Raw genomic sequence first — 19705 nt, forward strand, 5'->3', positions numbered from 1 at the left:
TGAGCAGAGTTGTGAAGGACAGGACATCTGGAGCACATTCATTCATAGGGTTGTCATAAGTTGGAAATGACTTGAAAGCGTATAACAACAACGTGCATGGAATGAATGTCTTTGTGATAACTCTTTCCCAGAGAAAGTTACAAAGAAGCTATCAAGCTGATGCCCCTTAATTTAGTTCACACATGTGGACTGTTATTTGAATGCTTCAAAGAACATTTACATTTTGCAGTATTATACAGTGTGGTACATTAAAATATGCAGCAGTGTAACTTGTTCACATTGTAACCCTCACACAGTTTTTCACAAAGATACTTCTCTAGAAGTATTTGTCTGAGTTATTGAATCTTAATTTACTAGGCAGCTAGTAAAAGTTAGGACAAGGGAAGCCCTCTTATGTTATTTATCAAGCAGTCAACCTCTGAAAATATACTTTGCAATCCAACATTTTCAGATTTTGTCAGACCGCTCCCCAAACATTTTGTCATAAACCTTATGATGCTGGTATCTCTATGAGCCATGCCTGTGAAAAAGACATCATGGATATTTAGCTACAGATTATGATGAATCTGTACATGTACAAAACATTATGCTCCCTGATAAAATGTCTATACCAAGTTATCAATGAAATCACATATTTTAACTAGTAACTGAATATTAGATGACTGCATTAGTTTGTGTTGTGACATTTCGTGATAATTAGATTGACAGAAGGCCAACCTTAGAATCAGTATATTGCAATTTAAGCATATATGATTTGTGAGACTGCTGCTTTAAATGGTATTTACTGAGCTGATTTAAAAGTAAGCTCTCTGTTCTCATGGGAAGACATTGAAGAGGAAACTTGGTTCAGCAAATGTTCTGACTTAGCTAACTGGATTAAAAAATGGTAATTCAGATTTGTAATTTAAAGTAGTAATTCATTTTGTCTTATTTTTTTCAGCTGGATGAGAAGAGTGACAAACCGTATTCTGATTTATATATAAGGGTAAGAGTTTTTTATTGTTTCAGAAATACATAAGGAGCTTTTAAACAGATTGAGTCTCAGATTATGTGCAATTGTAAAGCATATGAAAAATTTGCATATTGCTTCCAATTCAGATATGCATGTTAGGATATTTACAAGTGCTTAGCAGAGCTTCTTGTACTTTAACATTTTATGCATTATTGATTCTCTTCATTATATTTTCTTAACTGTGCATTTGGCAAAATATGTTGATCATACCATGGCAACCTGTGCCATCTCTGCTTCTAAGTTCTGTACATTTTTGCTTCTGCTCTAAGAATCCTGTGTGATAGGTGCCATTACTAAACTGAAAATGTCACAAAGGAGATATATGGATTTAACAGTATTGGAATTCTAGTCATGTATTTTCATGAAAACACTTGATGAACGTATTTGGAAGCTAGCCCTAAACATGGGACAGTGACAGGTGAGTGAAGTAGGGCTGCAGCATGCATCCATCCTGCATAGATGTGTATTTTGAATGCCTGCAGTGGGCTACAGTGGTGATCATATTCTGAAATTAGCCACACATTGACTGTTATAATGCACATGGAAAGCTATTAAATCAGAAAGAAATTTTAATTTGCTTGCTTGCTTGTTTTGGGGTTTTTTTTAGCCTGCATCTCGCAATTCAACAACTCCTTTGAGTGGAAATTCATCTAGACGAGGAAGTGGCGATACCAGTAGTTTGGTGGATCCTGATACCTCATTAAGTGAATTGCGGGTGAGCAAAATTTTGTGGGATAAAAATGAAAATTTGTGTTTGGAAAAGAAAAACAGGATTAAAGGGCTGCAAAGCCTAAGTCTAAAGACCTGCTTCAAGCAAAGCCAACAACTTGGATGTCAGACATTTATGTTGGCTTCAAGAGGCTTGTTTTATATCATTGGGGGCTGAGGTGTGCCACCCTCAAAACATGTCCAAATTTTCTTAGGCCAGCTGAACTGATTGTGCAGTTCATTGCTTATGGGTCAGAATTATAAATCCCCTAATCTTGTGAATGCTTACATGAAGTAGACCACATTGCAATTATTGGATTTACTTTCAGTTAAACAAGCTTAAGGTTCAGTTTTAAAGGTTGTAATATTCTAGCTTCACGTAAGATTAAACCATTATTTAAGATGTAAATATTTTGTATGTTTATTGAGCATACAGAAAAAAAGAAAAAGAATTCTGTAAATTAAGTGGATTGCTCCTGTATTTTTGACAGTTTGTATTTATTTGGGTTCTAGTTACATATTTAAGAAACAAGAATGTTTAAATTGTGTGAGAGTAAGTTGTTACTTTTTAATTTTTTTATTATTTTTTGTTAAAAAGACAGATACATTTTTCTGTATTGATCAGGCAATGCTTACCATTCCTTAATAGTTTGGGGACACTATAGTATGCAATTTAGAATTAACTATAGCTGTGGAGTTACACAATAGTCAGTGTATATGTGTCAAGTATTTTATCCAAGATGTGATCTTTTATGTTTAAAAGTGCAACCTGTTTTAATTCATACTTACTTGGTTTGAGAACTACTTAACAAACATTTCAATTAATGAACAGTGTGCACTAATTTATCCTACCAATTTAGCTATATAGCTATTATTGAATTAAATCAATAAATAAAATTAAGGAAACAACTCTATTTTACTTGTTCAGTAAAGTCTTGGGTTTTAAAATCACAACAATACACAGTGAGTTCTTTGCCATGTTCTTATGCAATGGTTCATTCCTATGTCCTACAGGATATCTATGATCTTAAGGACCAGATACAAGATGTAGAGGGGAGATACATGCAGGGACTTAAAGAACTAAAGGTATCAGGGTTTCTCCCAAGCATGCATTCACTATGGTGATATGTTGGTGTTGGAGTTGTTGCCAGTTTCACTAACAGAGCTTTACTAACACTGCTTGCTTTTTTAAAAAGCATGTGCATAACCTACACATCAGATAATTGGTCATATTTAATTTATTCATCTGCTAATGAAATTTTTCTGATGCTTAAATAGGCTAAATATGTGTGTCAAAAGGACAGTGAAATGTCCTCTATAATACTGGCATATTCTGTATATTCAAATCATACAAACATGTTGCAAATTTTCTATGTGGCTAGAAAAAGTTTGAATATTATATTAGCTACTCTATATTAAAAATACTATGGTAGGGACCAGACAACTGATTTTGGGAAAATTAAAATAGACCAGCAAAAATTATTTATAGAGGATATTTGCTTATTTAATCTCTCATTTTAAACATAAAACAGTAAATACAAAAGGGTGTGATGTATTTTGGCTTGCTTAATACAAACACAGAGAATTGTGGTATATAGAATTATAGAACAATAGAGTTGGAAAGGATCAAGAAGGCCATTGGGTCGAAACCCCTGCTCAGTGCAGGACTCCAAGGACCTGCCTGCCCACCCCCAGCCAACTTCATGGAGGTACAAATCCATGTACCAAGTTCAGGAGGAGGACATCCTCTTCCTCCTCCGCTACCCTAAACCGAACTCGGTCATGGTGGAGTCCTCCCAGGGCAGAGAGGCAAGAGGTCATACCGCGCCCAGAGACAAAGAGGGAAGAAAGATCGATTCCCTGGCCCGACAAGTATGCGCTGCCTCCAGTTTCCGGCTTAGAATATCGAATTATGAGGCGACACTGGCGAGGTACCAGTATTTCATTATGCAGCGCCTCAACAATGTCATTTCAGCCCTTCCAGATAACCAGGGCGATCTGGTGAAAGTTTTTATAAAGGAGCCCATGCAAGTCGCGGTCCAGCAGTTGTCCATTGCTCGACACCATGTGGACACAGACTCGAGGGCCTTGGTTGGTGTCGTCTCCCTCCGGAGACATGCGTGGCTGCACAACTGCAATTTTCCGGAGGAGATGAAGAGGAGGATAGAAGAAATGCCCTTTAACAGGTCCGGGCTCTTCCACTCAAGAACCAACTATAAACTCCAGAAAAGAACCAACTATAAACCTTTGCCAAGTCTCGTTAGTTTCTTCCACACGCAGCATCCATATATCAGATCCTTCAGTTCCTATTAGAACTTCACCATTCTGGACTGAAGCCGTGTTCTATAAAAGTGTACACGGCAGCAATTTCCTTTTACCATGGCACAGTTCAAGGTTCACCCATTTTCTCTCAACCGCTTATAAAGAGATTCCTTAAGGGACTTTATAACTTTAACCCCACAGTCAGACCAGTGATGCCTACCTGGAGTCTTTCCGTGGTCTTACAAGCGCTTACAAGAGCTCCTTTTGAACTCTTGGCAACAATCGACTTGCGTCTTGTTTCTTGGAAAATGGCGTTCCTTTAGCAGTAACATCAGCTCAAAGAGCTAGTGAGCTTTGCGCTCTGCGGGTAGATCCTCCATATTTAAATTTCCACAAAGAGAAAGTTGTCTTGCAAATGGATCCATCCTTTCTTCCCAAGGTGGCCACCTCCTTTCACATGGGACAAGACATTGTCTTACCTGCCTTCTTTCTGTCCCCGATGAATCCGTTAGAGAGATCCTTGCACATACTTGACGTACGGCGCTGCCAGGCCTGCTACAGATCAAGGACTGAGTCTATTCGGCGTTTCAACAAGCTCTTTGTCAAATACTCTGAGCAAAATCAGGGTCTTCCAGTTACTTCTCAGAGACTCTCCAAGTGGATAGTTCATACAATTACTCTGTCCTGTCAGCTGGCTAGGATTGACTTACCTACAATTCCAAGGGGTAATTCTACTAGAGCTGTCACTGCTTCTTCTGCCTTCGCGTCGGGAGTTCCAATTGATGATGTCTGTAGGGCTGCCACTTGAGCAACTCCATGTACATTCGCTAAGCATTATCAGCTGGATGTTTGTGCCAGGCAAGACTGCTCCTTTGGCAGAGCCGTTCTCTCATCTATTCTTTGCTAAGGACACCTCCCCTCCTCCAATAAGTGTAAGCTTGCTAATCTACCCATATGTGTGATGCACAGAGGTCACGACGAAGAAAAGCAGGTTGCTTACCTGTAACTGATGTTCTTCGAGTGGCCATCTGTGCAGTCACACAACCCCCCCCCCCGGCCCTGCTCGGTGTTGGTGAGTGGAAATATTTTCATCAGTACCGAACTGTTATTCATTCACGGTACCAATATCATCTTTAGTAGGGACTCCTTTTTTCCACATGGGGGTGAACATTCGGTCTTCAAAGACTGAACGAAATGGCGGACACTCCGCTCTATATAAGCTATAGTGGGGAGGGGGAGTGGAGCTTCCCGCCAAAACCGTTAGCTATCAATCTTCTGGCCAAAGGCACTGTGCAGGCGCAGCACCCCTACTTGTGACTGCACAGATGGCCACTCAAAGAACATCAGTTACAGGTAAGCAATCTGCTTTTCTTAGTGGTCTCTGTGCAACACACATAGGGGTGCTGCACAGTGCCTTCATTTGGGAAGAGTCTTCTAGCTAAGTCTAGAATTTTTGGCGGGAAATTCTGTAGCACTTTAATGTTTTTCTTTATCTCCTAGATGAATTCATTTCTAGTCAGTATGGGCAGCACCCCATTTCTCTCTATTCTTAACAGTAATCCATTTACCCTTTAATCTCCGTTGTACTTTTACCTTCATTGATTTGACTTGTGAGTTGAGTGGCTGTTTGCATGCATACTGTTAGTGAATCTTATTTTTAATTTCAATTTTCCTTTATCATTACTTTGATATGTTTGCTTTTGGTCCATATTTATACCAATTCTGTTATATTTGCTTGTTACAACCAAAGCAATGTTTAAAAATGAATAAGCAAGTAAATAACAGTCATAGCTCTGGATTGCTTCGGAATCCTAAATATGAATTTGATAGCTCTGACAGATTCCTTCATCATTTAGTGTTTAGTCTTCTGAAGCTTTTCTAATGGAATAAAACATGAAATTTCAGGGTGTAAAAAATAAATGAGAAATAATAAAAAATAAAAAATAATGAAGCCTCTGGTTTCAGTAGCACACTGTCCCAGGTTAGACTGCTACAATATTGTGTAATTGTAGGCCTCTCAGGCCATACAGTTTTTGGTTGGGTTTTCAAATTCATAAAAGTATGTGCTTTTTGCTTTGTACTAGAGCTGTACTGAGTCTGTAGAATTCTGAACCTTATCTTTGGATAGCCCCATGTCACTTCTAAAATTGTAAGCACCCATCCACTTGAGCTTACTAGTAGAGGGAATAGTGTACATTTTCAGTGAAAGAAAACCCTGAAGTGATTAAATACGTGGGTAACTTTACTCCCTGATTCTAAAGCTATCTTAATATTAAGAAATTTATCTTACTGGAAGCTGAAACGAAGTTTTAGCTAACGTGTCTGTTTATTCTTAGAAATATACCATAGTGCACTTAGGGGAAATCTCAACTCTTCAATGTAGCCTTAGTAAAGCTAAGCAGAAGATTATGCTTTTCTTAAGATCCAGCCCAAACTTCCCCACACTGTTGCCTTCCAGGTATTTTAGATTCCAACTTTCATCAGCTATCATGGCCTATGGTCAGGAATGATGACAGTTGAAGTCCTAACTTCTGAAGGGTACGAAGTTGGGGAAGACTGCTTTAGCGCATGAAAATATTCTCTATAATACATTTGTTACTAATCTGAAATGCTATCAGTCGCTTCATTGTTTTTGCTGTAACTAACTCAGCTACCTCAGCCAACTCACTATTCTCTAGCAGTATGTTCCTTTAGGTTTTCTCATGGAGCCGTGTCTGTAAATAACTTGTTTGGATTGTTTGTATTTGCTGGAAAAACAAAATATATTATTTAAGTAACATTTTTACATGTTAAAATTTGTTTGACTGCAAATGTATTAAAATATTAACTTGAAAAGACAATTGAGTTAATGAAATATGAAATGGTCTGTTTTTCCTATTTTGTATGACTTCATTCTGATTGTTTTCTTGGAGTACATGTAATGATAAAATCTTTAAATACATATCTAGGAGTCACTTGCTGAAGTTGAAGAAAAATACAAGAAAGCAATGGTTTCTAATGCCCAACTAGATAATGAGAAAAACAATTTGATCTATCAAGTGGATACTCTGAAGGATGTAATTGAGGAAAGAGAAGAGCAGTTAGCAGAATACTACAGAGAAAATGAAGACAAAACCAAGGTATTTGCATTTTATTTATTATCATCTTTAAGATGGAGAGTATATTATAATAGGCTAAGTAATTTAAAAAATCTGTAATTGTGTATTTTTCCATATAAGACTTAGCATATTTTAAGCAAGAGGATAAATAAATTATTAGGTTGTCTTTTTGGATGGTTCAGAAATGGGAAAATTAGTACTGCATCTGTAGCCCTATTTAATTTGTTTGCAAGCTGATTTTGTCTGTTTTAGCATTCTGCAGCCCTCACCGATTGTTGCAAGGTCCAGTGTAGTTTGGAAACAAGCTAAATTGCTAGTGCTACAAAGCAGAATCTCATATATTTTACATTTTAATTTTAGAGGGGGCAATGTGGTCCGCAGAGTGGGGGGCAGATAGCTCCCACAGTTGTCTTTCAGGGATGGGAAGAAAAGGTGATCAATAGTTGCTAGCTATAATAGGCCAGAATGGATCCTCAATGCCAAAGAACCCGAATGACATCAGTTGGAATGACCACAGGCTGAATTTGCTCTCAGACTGAAGCGCTTGAACCTGGGACTAGCCTTCAACACATCCTGGCATTCCTGGTTCGATTAATCCAGGATAATGGATTAAAATTAATACCTAAGAGGCATACTAATATTCCCATAATGTTTGTATGGTTTAAAGTAATGCTATGTTTAAAATAAAGTTTCAGTTGCTTACTGTCAGTTTTGAATTTGTTTGGTTTTTTTTTTTTTAACCAAATCAATGTTTGCTTAATACAGGAATTGGAAAGGCAGAAACACATGTGTACTGTGCTGCAGCATAAGGTGGATGAGCTTAAGGAGGGTCTTCGCCAAAGAGATGAACTAATAGAGGTACATATTCAAACTTGACAAGCAAGTTGAATTCAAACTCTATTACAGCTTCCAGATGAACTTACACAATATATTCTCACGTATCTATCATTTTGAAATGCATTATAAGAGATGTGCTTTCTTTCCCCATCCCTTCTGTATGCTTTTGTTCACACAGTGGGAAAATGTCAAACTAAAAACTAACTTTTCAATATGAAAGGTTTCCATGTGCGTAACATGTTTTCCTATGGACATTAATTCAAACAGCCCCAACGTGTTGCTTGACCTGTCATCTAGGGCCACAGCTTGTGCCTTTTTTGATACTTGGGTATGGGTTGACAGAGTGTTATGATACAGGAGATTAGAATGTTCTGATCAAGAAAAAAGTGGGGACACAATAACATACAAAGCAACATGTCCCCATTTAGTAGAGCATGCTTTGCTCATCAGTACCCTGTATCAAATAAGCATTTCAACCCTGCATGCTGGGACTGCTTTTAGACCCCTTTCTTTTTGTAAATCAACCATATTTATTTTTATGTACTTATATGAATATGAAGCTATGAATTGATAAAGTGTGTTAGTATTGTAAAAGACCTTTAAGTAATATGCTGAAATAAAGCCAGCTGTGCTGCTATATTGAACCAAGTTTATAGCTGCAATGTAATGGAAGAACAATTGTATAGTTGACTGGAATATAGATCTTGACTTCGTTATTCATTGTTGTTCATAGTTCTGGTTTTAAGGCAAAGGAAAGAATCTTAACCATAGTCTTATTCAGAAAACCATCTTCTGTTTTCATTGCTTTACCTGATCATTTCTTTCTATCTTTTTGTAATTTCCTTTCCTTTTTCATCCTCATTCTTTTTCCCTGTGTGTACTGCAGGAGAACCAACGCATGCAGCAGAAAATAGAATCTGTAACCAAAGAGGTGTTTGACCTCCAGGAGACTGTTAATTGGAAAGATAAAAAAATTGGGGTATGAGATGAATTCTGAGGTGAAGAGTGGTTAGGAACAGATTGATATAAATGGGCATTAAGATTGATGCTAGTTCCAGTGTTGATACTAGGACTAATATGGTGTGTAGCTCAACCCTAAAACTTTACACATCAACACATTTAAACCCTAAGGTGTAGATACATATTAGCAGTGAAATAATTCCAGTATTACAGGTAATACTAGCACTGGTACTTTGGATTTTGATTCTTCTCTCGTTCTAGATACTAGTTGCATGCTTAAGAATAAAATACACTGTAAAATATCGTATCTGTATATGTCAGTCGGGTACCATCCTTAGGAGCATTTACTGTTCTTGCAGTAAATAAAAGTTTAAAATAAGTTTAAGCATAGTTAGGAACTTCATATCTTCTCAGTCATGGAGAAAATACAGTTATGGTCCATTAGAACCAATTTGTCAGACCTGACCTAATGGTAATTAATTTAATCCTCCAGACATAAATCCCATGAAAGGGCATCATCAAAGCCACTGTAAGACTCATCAGCCTCATTCCCAATGTCTGCAGGCTGTGTGTGTAAGCTTTACCTGCAGGTACTACCATCATCCTTCTCGACCTTAATGTTCTAGCTTTGACAACCTCTAGTATGGATGCTGGAGATAGTACCAAGGAATCATGGGACTGCAACAGCACAATATTTTCCTATACTGGCTGCCCATTCACACATTTGTGAAGGGTATGCGTGGTGTTAGGAATAACCCGAAAATCCCACAACTTGTTAGCAGTATAAAATAATAGCAAGATAATGGGATATAGAATTAAAGCCTGTTCAGAACATTATTTTTCTCCTTGCTTGTCCTGGGGAAGAACTCAAACACATGTGGAAAAATATTTATAATTAAGTAACTGATCTTTAATTTGCTCATTCACTTTTCCCTGCTGTAAAGGAAGAGGACGCTTGCAGACTGAAGGTCCACTTCCAGTATTCTGAAGGGGACATTTAGTCTCTGAACAGGTCCAAATACAGTAAGATACAGTGAACAGAGTGTGTGGGATTTATCCTAAAATATTAGCACTTATTTCTCACTGAAATTGGAAATCATGATGTAATAGGTTGGAATTTATAAAACTGCTATGCCTGAATCTCAGATTTTTACCCATAAAAATTCCACTGAATTGTCCCATAGCACAATGGACAGGGTTTACATACTGACAAATACGTATAATTAGGCTTTGACAAAACTAAATATGTAGTTTATGTGGGTTATAAATATAGTATATAACCAAGCACTTTGAAAAGTCCCAATGTTTTTGAAACTGTGATTGTGGGATTGTTGTGCTCATTCAGCTTGGCTCAAGTGCTGGGCAGAAAGCCTAAGACTGCTATAGTAATAACATACTAGGTTTGTATTTATAGTTCAGCATGTAACTTAATGAGTCCAAGGGGCTGGATGGTTTAATGGTTGCCAGGCCTGTTATAAGCGACAAATAGTTTTGCCACCCATGAACTTCTCTAGCAAACACAGGTCTCTTTCTTTTTGCTTCTCCTTTTGTTCAACTGGTATTCTTTTATTTGCAAAATATCTCTCTCACCTTTCACACGTTCTTTTTCTGTGCTGTTTTCTTTGTGCTACTTGCCTGAACCCAGGCCCTAGAGAGACAAAAAGAGTATTTTGACTGCATTAGAATTGAGCGAGATGAGCTCAGAGATGAGCTGGCTGACCTCAAGGAAACAATGAAGACAGGAGAGGTATGTTAGTAGTAGCAGCACTTACCAATATAGAAGGGGGGAAATGGAGCAATAGGTAGTGGAATGAAGTGTTGCAATTTTTGTTACTTCAAGTTACTTTTGTTCTACTAAACCCTGGAAAGCAGCAGGGCTGCTACTACTTTTTATTTTGCCAGTTAAGTTTATGTAAGCTTAAACATTCTCTTAGATACTGTCAATCTTTCCCTTTTGCAGAAACATGGATTAGTTATAATCCCAGATGGCACTCCAAATGGTGATGTCAACCATGAACCAGTAGTTGGTGCAATAACAGTTGTATCACAAGAAGCTGCTCATGTCTTAGAATCAGCAGGGGAAGGACCACTAGGTAAAACCTGCCAAAGAATGTTGCTGAATGTGGGTTTCAGTGACCTGATTTGCATAGCGCAGCAATTCATCCTTGGTGCATAGCAATGATAGGTTGTACTATTGTGTGAGCCTGGACTGCTTTCTGCCCCCCTGACAATGTAGACATTGTCCAAGCCTTTGTGTGTTGTCACGTCAGCCAAACCTGGGACAGTAATTTCAGTGTGGTCTGCCAGGATTGACTACAGAGCCACTCAGCAAGAGTGGCAAAAATACTCCTGCTACTGGCTTTACGTGATTTTGTGTGCCTGCCATTCCAGTGATGCTGAAGCAGCACTTGGTAGGAATTGTCACTTGTTTCCTAGATTTTCCAGCAAAAATGCATGACTGGAGTTGATATTTTTATTAGTAGTACTTTGTTTTCTTCCAGCTGTCTGATTCATATATTCTTGCCTGGTTAATGTCCTTGTTTGGTTCAACTGTCAAGGAAGCCATAAAATGAAGTAGGCAATATATAAGAAAACTGACAAGGCCAGGCTGCCTAGATGCTAATTGGTGTATAGTTTCAAATGACCACGGAAGGATACTAGTGGGGGGGGGGGGGGGAGGGGGTGGATCTAATAGTGCAATACAGAAGTACTGAAAGTAGGGAGAAAATACTGAGAAAGTAAGTGCATCCATGGTGGTAGTCCAGAGTAGCAATCCCTTTGTAGTCCAGAAAGTGGAGATATTAACTCCCTCTCCCTGTTCAGAATTTTCAACTGCTGAGGTTACTATGATTGGATGATGTCCCATTTTGGGCTGTGTAAGTACTGCTGCTGCCCCGTTTGCATTGTGGCTGCAGGTGTGCAAATTTATCTTCCAGTAACTACCCATCCATGGAATTTGCATGTATTTCCTAGTCCAAAAACATTCTACAAATATTCCTAACATTCAGAACAGTGCTTGGAGAAGGCAGAGCGAATGGGATGCAGGGACTTGTGGGATTTATACCTCCCTCTGCCATGGGACTCCCATTCAACCTCAGAGAGTTTTTTATTTTGTTTTTTAAAGGACTGCAAGGGAACCACAGTAACCACAGCAAATACATGCTCTGAAAAGGAGCTACAAAAGTAGGGTAGGGAAAGGTGGGATACCTGGAGAATTGGGGAAGCATTAAGATGGTGGAGCATGCTGAGAACAGGTGTCAGTTCTAAATTCAGAAGTCAAAGGGTCACATTGCCAAGATGCACATATGCTTTTAGTGCATGAATTCCTTTGGCTTCTTCCACCCAGTCAGGGTGCTTCTGACATATACTCAGAGGTCCCTCTTGAAAATAACTAATATGCCTCACCTGGGCAATTTAGCCAATAGGAAGCATCATCTTGTCAGTTCCTTTGTATGTTACCTACTCCACTTCACTGCTCCTTTTGACAGCTGAAGGAGACAAGGAATTTGAGCAGGCAGTACTATTAAACAGTCATAAGAGCACACTTGTGAAAGACCAACAAAATAATTGAAACATTCAACCCCAGTTATGCATTTTTGAGGCTCCATAAAGATAGATCTGGGGAATTGATAACAATTGCAGTAGGGAGGGGCTATGGGGAGGAAACAAGATGGACATTGCTGTAGAGTCCCCTGAAATATGTTCCAAACCCAGCTGGAGAATTGCAGAGGGGAAAGGGGGAGCTTGCATGCAGGAGTAGTTGAGCCTTATATGCCAACCCAACTAATGTGCATAGATAAAAATAAATACTATGTCTCTGTGGCACAGATAGAGCGAGCTGAAATTCCATTTGGATGTATAAAACCTGTGTTGCTTAAATACATAGTTCAGAGGTATAAACACATAGGTGCACTGTATAGTTATTACAAGTGTAACAATGTGTTCCGTGGAAAATGTTTCATGTCAAAAAGGATATTGCACTTGGAGAATGTAAAAATATGGCCAGACTCTAGTTCTCTTGTGCTCATTGGACTTCTTTCCTATGTTCAGAAATGGCAAAAGAAATGAACCAAGCCAAGAACAAGTTCATGAACACTTGGGAATGCCAGTGGACCCCTTCTTTGCACTGAATTATTCTTGCACAAAGTACACAAAGCTTGCAAGTCTTGAGTGCAGGGGCAGAACTCTGCTTGCACAACAGATGGTGTGTGTGCAAGCCAGTCTTGCAGACTTGCTTCCTGCTATGTTCACATGAAAACTTGGCATGAATCAGACTTAGGTCAGAGAGAACGTATCCAAGGAGCTCAGCTGGCAGATCCCCACCCTCTTACTGTAATAGTTAACTGTGCCAAAACAGTGTAAAATATATGTACAAGCAGCAGAAATGTATAAGCTACTTGATGGTGGCTGATCAATGTGTATTGTACCATTGTGCTATCGGCTGCATATGCTCAGACAAGAGGCCTTACACTACTAGCAGTGGTGTTATCCGTTGTACTTACTTTGGGTCATTTATTTATTCATTTGATAGGCATTTGCTTTTCCGTCAATAAAAATAGCATTCAGCTCTCCTAATGTCTTAGTTGAATTCTGGAAAGTGCATTTGTTGTTGTCCAGTAGTGATTTTCCTGTTCCCCTGCCAAACTTTAACCATATTTATTTGAAAAGATGTCTCCTGATTCCAAATAAGCATGCTTCCAAGACACAATCTTTGTCTTTGTTTTGTGCCAGTGCTCAGAAAGGGTCCATCTGTTTCTCAATAAGAATATTCAAATTAAATTCCATTGCTGTAAAAGTGTTCTTTATCTCAGTACATACCAACAAAAGTGCATACAGTAGAAGGAACTGGATTTTCATTTTCTAATGGAATTCTTTGTTTCTTTTAGATGTTAGGCTACGAAAACTAGCAGGAGAAAAGGAAGAACTGTTGTCTCAGGTAAATCCCTTCCCCTAAAACAGTTTCTAAAGCAATTATTATGTAAACAACTGTACATGTATCTTTTATCAGATTTTATTAGACACATATTGGGAATGAAGCAGTACCTGGAAGTGGTAGAACAAATGCTTTGTTCTCAGATCCACTGAAAAACTCAATACATAGCCATGTTCAATAGATCTTACAAGCCTTAGGTGTTGCTCTCTTTTCATCAGAGATCCTTCCAGCTGAGCGACTTTGCTTCACACTTGGAAGCACATGGTAGTTTATCTGAACTTGTTTGACTGCTGTGAATAGCCCAAGTCATAAACCCAAACTCTGGTCTTAAACAAGAAACTATCTGCCAAGACAGAACCTGGGTAAAAAATGAACTATTTTAATGTTGTCTATGATTATAATTCCCTGCTCCTGTTCAACAAAATAGAAGGTTCACTTGGAACTATATTGTAAAATGAGTTGTATTGTTCATTCTCAACTATAAGGATGATGGACTCTGTGCAGATATGCAAAACAGTTTTGTTTGGTGTCTTAAACTGGCCTCACTGGAACAGAGTGCTGGGAGTTATCTTTTTGCTTGAGACTTATCTTGGAGGAGGTATAATTTTACAATTGGCATCAATGGCCCTTTTGCTTCTGTACAATGGCTATTGCCATGGTAAACTTGAGAGCCTCTAAAGCTGGTTTTGCTGCTGAATCTTGTATATTAGAAATTGTTCATTACTGTGGAAAGTTATGATACTGTTATTTTGTATTTAAAGAATATATCCACTCTACATGTATATTCGCAACAAATTGGAATAGCAATACCACCTAATAAACTTGGGTCAAATTTTGTGCAGTTATGTAATGTTGAAAATGGTTATTGTGAGAAGCTGGTAATGGCAAGTAGGTCCATGATTATGAAAAAGTAAAGTTGTTTTAAGTATCAATGGTATACCCTAACAAGTAGGAATAGACTTAGTAGTGAACTACAACAGCAGTATTAACTACATTATTTTAATTTCAGATTAAAAAATTGAAATTTCAGTTGGAAGAAGAACGGCAGAAATCCTCTAGAAATGATGGCACAAATAATGATTTAACAGTATTGGAAAATGGTTCTGATTTGCAGTTAATTGAAATGCAGCGTATGTATACTTTCGCACATTTTTTTTTGAAAGAAGCTGATTCTTTTTGCATTCAAAAGGACACTTCGGGTGAACAGCCATTTCTTGAATGAGCTGTTGCTCTTTTCAGTGTACTTTGCAATGTTATGCCAGGATGATTCAGTAGATTTAGATGATTCAGTCATTGTACTTTGCTTATTAACCAAAAAGGCTTGCAGGGAAGTTTACAGTGCCCTAGATCATGTCAAAGAATTGGAGGCACCATCCATGAACATAGAGGTACCATTGCTACATACAGGCTAACTTGTTGCTTGTTTCTCACTTGACAACTGTCATATGGTAAACTGTCAAATAAGAAGCTGTGAGGGGATTTTTGCTGGAAAAACTGGGTGGTTTTTACATCATTCCCATCCCAGCAAGATCCTCTTTTTTCTTGGAACAGGTCACCTAAACTCTCAAAGAGATTTAACTCTTGTATTCTCAGGGAATTTCTTTCTACTTGCTAACACTTTGATTATCAGGGACAAACCTATTACCATAGTAAAACAGCCTTTTATTCTTAATCAAATAATGCTGTTTTATAATTCATGGCTATTACTTTTTTGGCTAGCATCTTTTAAGAGAAAAAGGCTGTTATCCAGGGATTGCGGTATTTTAAGTTCCAATAAAACCATTGACTAAAACTTCTGAGGAAAAACCTCAAAAGGATGTAATTCCCAAGCTGTATGCTTTCCTCCTCATATAGAACTGAAATTGACAAGTAAGCCTAGAATTTCCATTCCTCCTTTTATAGAGCTACCACTATAGCCTTTAGTGAAATTTTGCTTTAAATGTAAGAGCAGTACAGCCCTTGAATATTTGATTTTCTTGTGTCTAGGAGATGCCAACAGACAAATAAGTGAATTCAAATTTAAACTTTCAAAAGCTGAACAAGATATAACCACTTTGGAACAAAATGTAAGTACCATTAAGATTTGGGTATACATATATATTATGTATGTTTATTAATACAATATAAAAATGAGCACTTCTTGGACCTCCAGTTAGTTTAACCTGCAACTCCAGTCATCCCTGGGCAGCAGTATGGGATGATGGAAGTTGTATCTAAACCATTTGGAGGACTGCAAGTTATCAGATGCATTATGTTCTTCCATAGTCAACTGCAGAAACAATTTAATGTCCTCTAAATCATCGTAATTGGTTGGAAATTTTCCACTGCACTGTTGTGCCAATTCAGCCTTCCACACAGCAGCTGCCTATATGGTTCCAAGGCAACAGAAAGAGTGAGCCCAAGCTGGAGATGAACTTTGCACGAACTGGAACCAAATAGATAAATCTACATTCCACACTTAAAAGAATGAGTAGATCACTACTTCATGTTCAAAGTTTAGGAACAGTGCTTGCAAAGAGTGGAAGTGCAAGGTGCCAATACAAATTACAGAATGCTGAGTTTTACATTGCTTGGTGGTGGTGAATACCCTTGCAGCTTACTCAGGGTTCTTGGTACCCTTTGAAGTTCTAAGCAATTATGCCGCATCGGCGCATACTGTTTACTTCAACTGAATTTATGTCCTGTGAGTTGGCTGCCTGCAGAGGAAACTGAGGGTAACAATTTCCATGTGCTCCTTTTTGTGCTCCTTTATGAGTCATGTTTTCATATAGGGAAATAAGGGAATCACTGCTTTAAACCTGTTTGGTCTTTTAGGTTGTAAGACTTGAAGGACAGGTGGTAAGGTATAAAACGGCTGCAGAGAATGCAGAAAAAGTAGAAGATGAACTCAAAGCAGAGAAGAGAAAACTCCAGCGAGAGGTAATTGCCTCTTTTTTTCTTTCAGTGTGAACAAACTGTAAGAATACAAATGTTAATGAGAATTTAATATATTTAAAGGCAAAGTGTGGCTTAAAGTAGAGAAAAATCTTAGTCTGACAACTGTGACTAGACAACTGTGTGCACAGAGGGGTGCCAGCTTTTGAGCTGTTCTCTGATTTTAAAAGCTCCAGGGAGACAACATGCAGGGATGGCCGTTCTGTCTGCTCTTGTAGTTCACTTCCCCACCACCTGCTTAGGAATTAGAACAGTTTTTTGGCTTTCCTTGAGGAAAGAGTAAACTAGCCTCAGTGATCCCGGTGCCAACAAGGCATGGAAGAGCTTCCAGGAGTGACAAGCTGGGAGGTTTCCCCTCTCCACCATGAAACTTGTGGGGTGGGGATGGCATCTCCAGACTTGGCCTGACACCCAGGCACTACATAATTGGCACACCTGGCTCTAGGCAGACTAACCCATCCAACTTGAATCTCTTGCTATCCAATTTTAACTTTAATGTCAACAGAAGAGACCATGCACTGGCTGTTTTGGAGGTGTTCCAGAACACTTTGTGGGAGGAAATTTGCCAACAGTGTTGTTAAAAATCTACCATTACATGTGGTAAGGTCAGGTGGTAACTGCTAGACCCTCTAATTCAAATGTTTCACAGCAAGAAGTTCAAGATGGTTTATTTTAGGGATTTTCAGATGGTGAACCAAAAGTCAAAGTAAACTGGTTGCCAAAGCAGGGTAGCTTTTTAGTGAAAAAATGACCATAAATTATATAGGAATTGCATTGTTAGATCACTGGTGATTTGTGATAGGTTTGTAATGATTTCTGATTCCCAGCTGCATAACAAGAACAGCAAGTTGTGAACTTTCAGTACTAATCACAAATTCTTGGATGCATACGTATATCAGATTTGATGTGGCATTTGATAGCATATTGTGGGTTAATTAATCTGTGATTTGACCAGATGTGGGCTGTTACCATGGGAATGTCTGAAAGCCAATTTCTGTAAGCAGCCTTTGATTGGTGTCATCAGAAATTGTCCATGTGCTGTAACAACCCAGACAAATGAGGCTAACAACAGCTATCCAAACAACAAACTATGAGTTAATTGTGGGGCTGTTTATCCTCGAAACAACCAGTTGGTCTAAGTAATGCCAACAAATTCCAGTCATACCAATCAAGGTTGTTCATAGAATCTGAAAGGGACTTGCAAGGCATTCTGCATTCCTATGGATTGTAGATTAAATAATCCACAATTTCCTGCCATGATGCACAAGCTGGGACAAAGACACATTGTCCCTTAATTCTTAGCATTATCTGCTTGTGCCACTTTTTTGCATCTGGTTCTGGTTGGTGGATTTTAGTAGTAAGTAGTTCTAGTAGTAAGCAAAGCAGTAAAGGAAGAGCAGACACTGAGACAAACAGTGCATGAAATGGCTGATCGGTATGTTTAAATCTGCACCTGCCATAATTAGTGTAGAAAGTTATGGGTGAATGTGCCAGCTTTAATAGCAATGTGTACTGTTTGGGCTGAATACTGGAACTGACTTTGCCTTGGAGAAAAAGGGATTAAGAATTGCTTCAAGATGATAAATGCAGAACATTACCTGTGCCTCTAGTTTATCTGCATGTGACTTTGTTCTTAGAATGTAATCTTCAACTGGCAGCTTCTGCAGGTCTAGATTTAAATAAATATCCTGTTTGGCCTCAGGTTACCTAATGTGAAACTTGCAAGGCTGAAATGGCTTGAGCATCTGTAGACAGGGGTTATTTCAGCTGATTTCTGGACCTTGTCTGTGTAAACAAGTTTTCAATATGCACAGTAAACATTTCTTGTGTGGTATGCTTAGAACCAAAATGGGTTAGATGTAGTCCTCCAGGTGTTTGAACTACAGTTTCCACTAGTATAGGCAAAAATGATGGATGAGGGGGAGATGAAGTCCAACATCTTAGAGGACATACATTCCCCATCTCTGATTTAGAAACTTTAGGAGCCAGCATTGGTTTAATTAAAATTCCGTTCTAGAGGTTCATACAAAACAAAGTCCTGTATTAAATATGCATTTTGTCTTTTCTCTTTTAGTTAAGAACAGCATTGGACAGGATAGAAGAAATGGAAATGACCAACAGCCACTTAGTAAAACGGTTGGAAAAAATGAAGGCAAATAGAACTGCACTTCTATCTCAACAGTAGAATGGAAACTTTAACAAAATGCACTGCTCCTCGAAATAACTTACCCAAGCTTGTTTTAATACAGACTTTCTTTGGCACAGACTTTGAACACTGAGTTGTTCAGTGAGTTTTAGTTCCATAATTAAGTGGCAAACATTTTGTAACTTGAGCAAATGAAAAAAGCTTGAACGTTTATGCAAATGATGAGCTTTAGCAGCTTAATTCTCAAGTCTGCTGGAGCCCAATGCTGTATGATTGACTTAGTGCTATAAAACTATTTTCACAATTGTGAAATTAAGTTTATTCATTGAGCTATTTCAACTGCTTTAATAATGCTTGGTGCTTGGAGACATTGCATGAATTCAAGATGATGCTGCATTAAAAACTAACCAGTTACGTGCTCAAGACATCACATGGCACAAGTGCCTTCTATATAGTGCAATGTAGACTTCAATGATTAGATTAAAATAACCTTTGAATCAGATAGCATTTATTTTAAGAGACAGTTGGGGATCTTGTTTGCTAAACTTTATACATTTTGATGGGAAACACTTTTGTAATATATTTAAATTTATATAAAATAGAAATGACTGTATAAAATTTGCTTTATTGCATGGGTGATGCACACCTGAGTTTTAGATTTCCAAAAGTAATATCCCTAACTACTTAGTGTAAGAGAAGAACGACGCTATTTTGTTGTACATTCTGAACCTGGTATGTCAGCTGCTTACGTGTGGAGTGAGGCGTGGGTGGAAGAAATATGACAGAAAAATATTAAACAGACACTTTACACAGAA

At 38.2% G+C, this 19705-nt stretch overlaps 1 protein-coding gene across 12 annotated transcripts in view; it reads left to right on the forward strand.

Moving 5' to 3' along the window:
- Positions 1-19705, forward strand: part of LRRFIP2 (LRR binding FLII interacting protein 2) — a 50624-nt gene extending 30919 nt beyond the window's left edge. For 10 of the 12 annotated variants that reach the window (XM_044454944.1, XM_044455000.1, XM_044454980.1 and 7 more), the window contains 13 exons: positions 941-985; positions 1620-1727; positions 2735-2806; positions 6931-7101; positions 7846-7938; positions 8804-8896; positions 10523-10624; positions 10838-10970; positions 13764-13813; positions 14820-14940; positions 15797-15876; positions 16625-16729; positions 18819-19705. In XM_044454944.1, coding sequence (XP_044310879.1) covers positions 941-985; positions 1620-1727; positions 2735-2806; positions 6931-7101; positions 7846-7938; positions 8804-8896; positions 10523-10624; positions 10838-10970; positions 13764-13813; positions 14820-14940; positions 15797-15876; positions 16625-16729; positions 18819-18929 — 1284 coding nt within the window. In that variant the 3' untranslated portion in view covers positions 18930-19705. The remainder of the gene's footprint in view (positions 1-940; positions 986-1619; positions 1728-2734; positions 2807-6930; positions 7102-7845; positions 7939-8803; positions 8897-10522; positions 10625-10837; positions 10971-13763; positions 13814-14819; positions 14941-15796; positions 15877-16624; positions 16730-18818) is intronic. The other 2 variants (XM_044455011.1, XM_044455049.1) reach the window with 1 other exon arrangement.

Source organism: Varanus komodoensis, unplaced genomic scaffold, assembly GCF_004798865.1.
Source record: "Varanus komodoensis strain SLA01 unplaced genomic scaffold, ASM479886v1 scaffold10, whole genome shotgun sequence".
Lineage (NCBI taxonomy): Eukaryota > Metazoa > Chordata > Lepidosauria > Squamata > Varanidae > Varanus > Varanus komodoensis.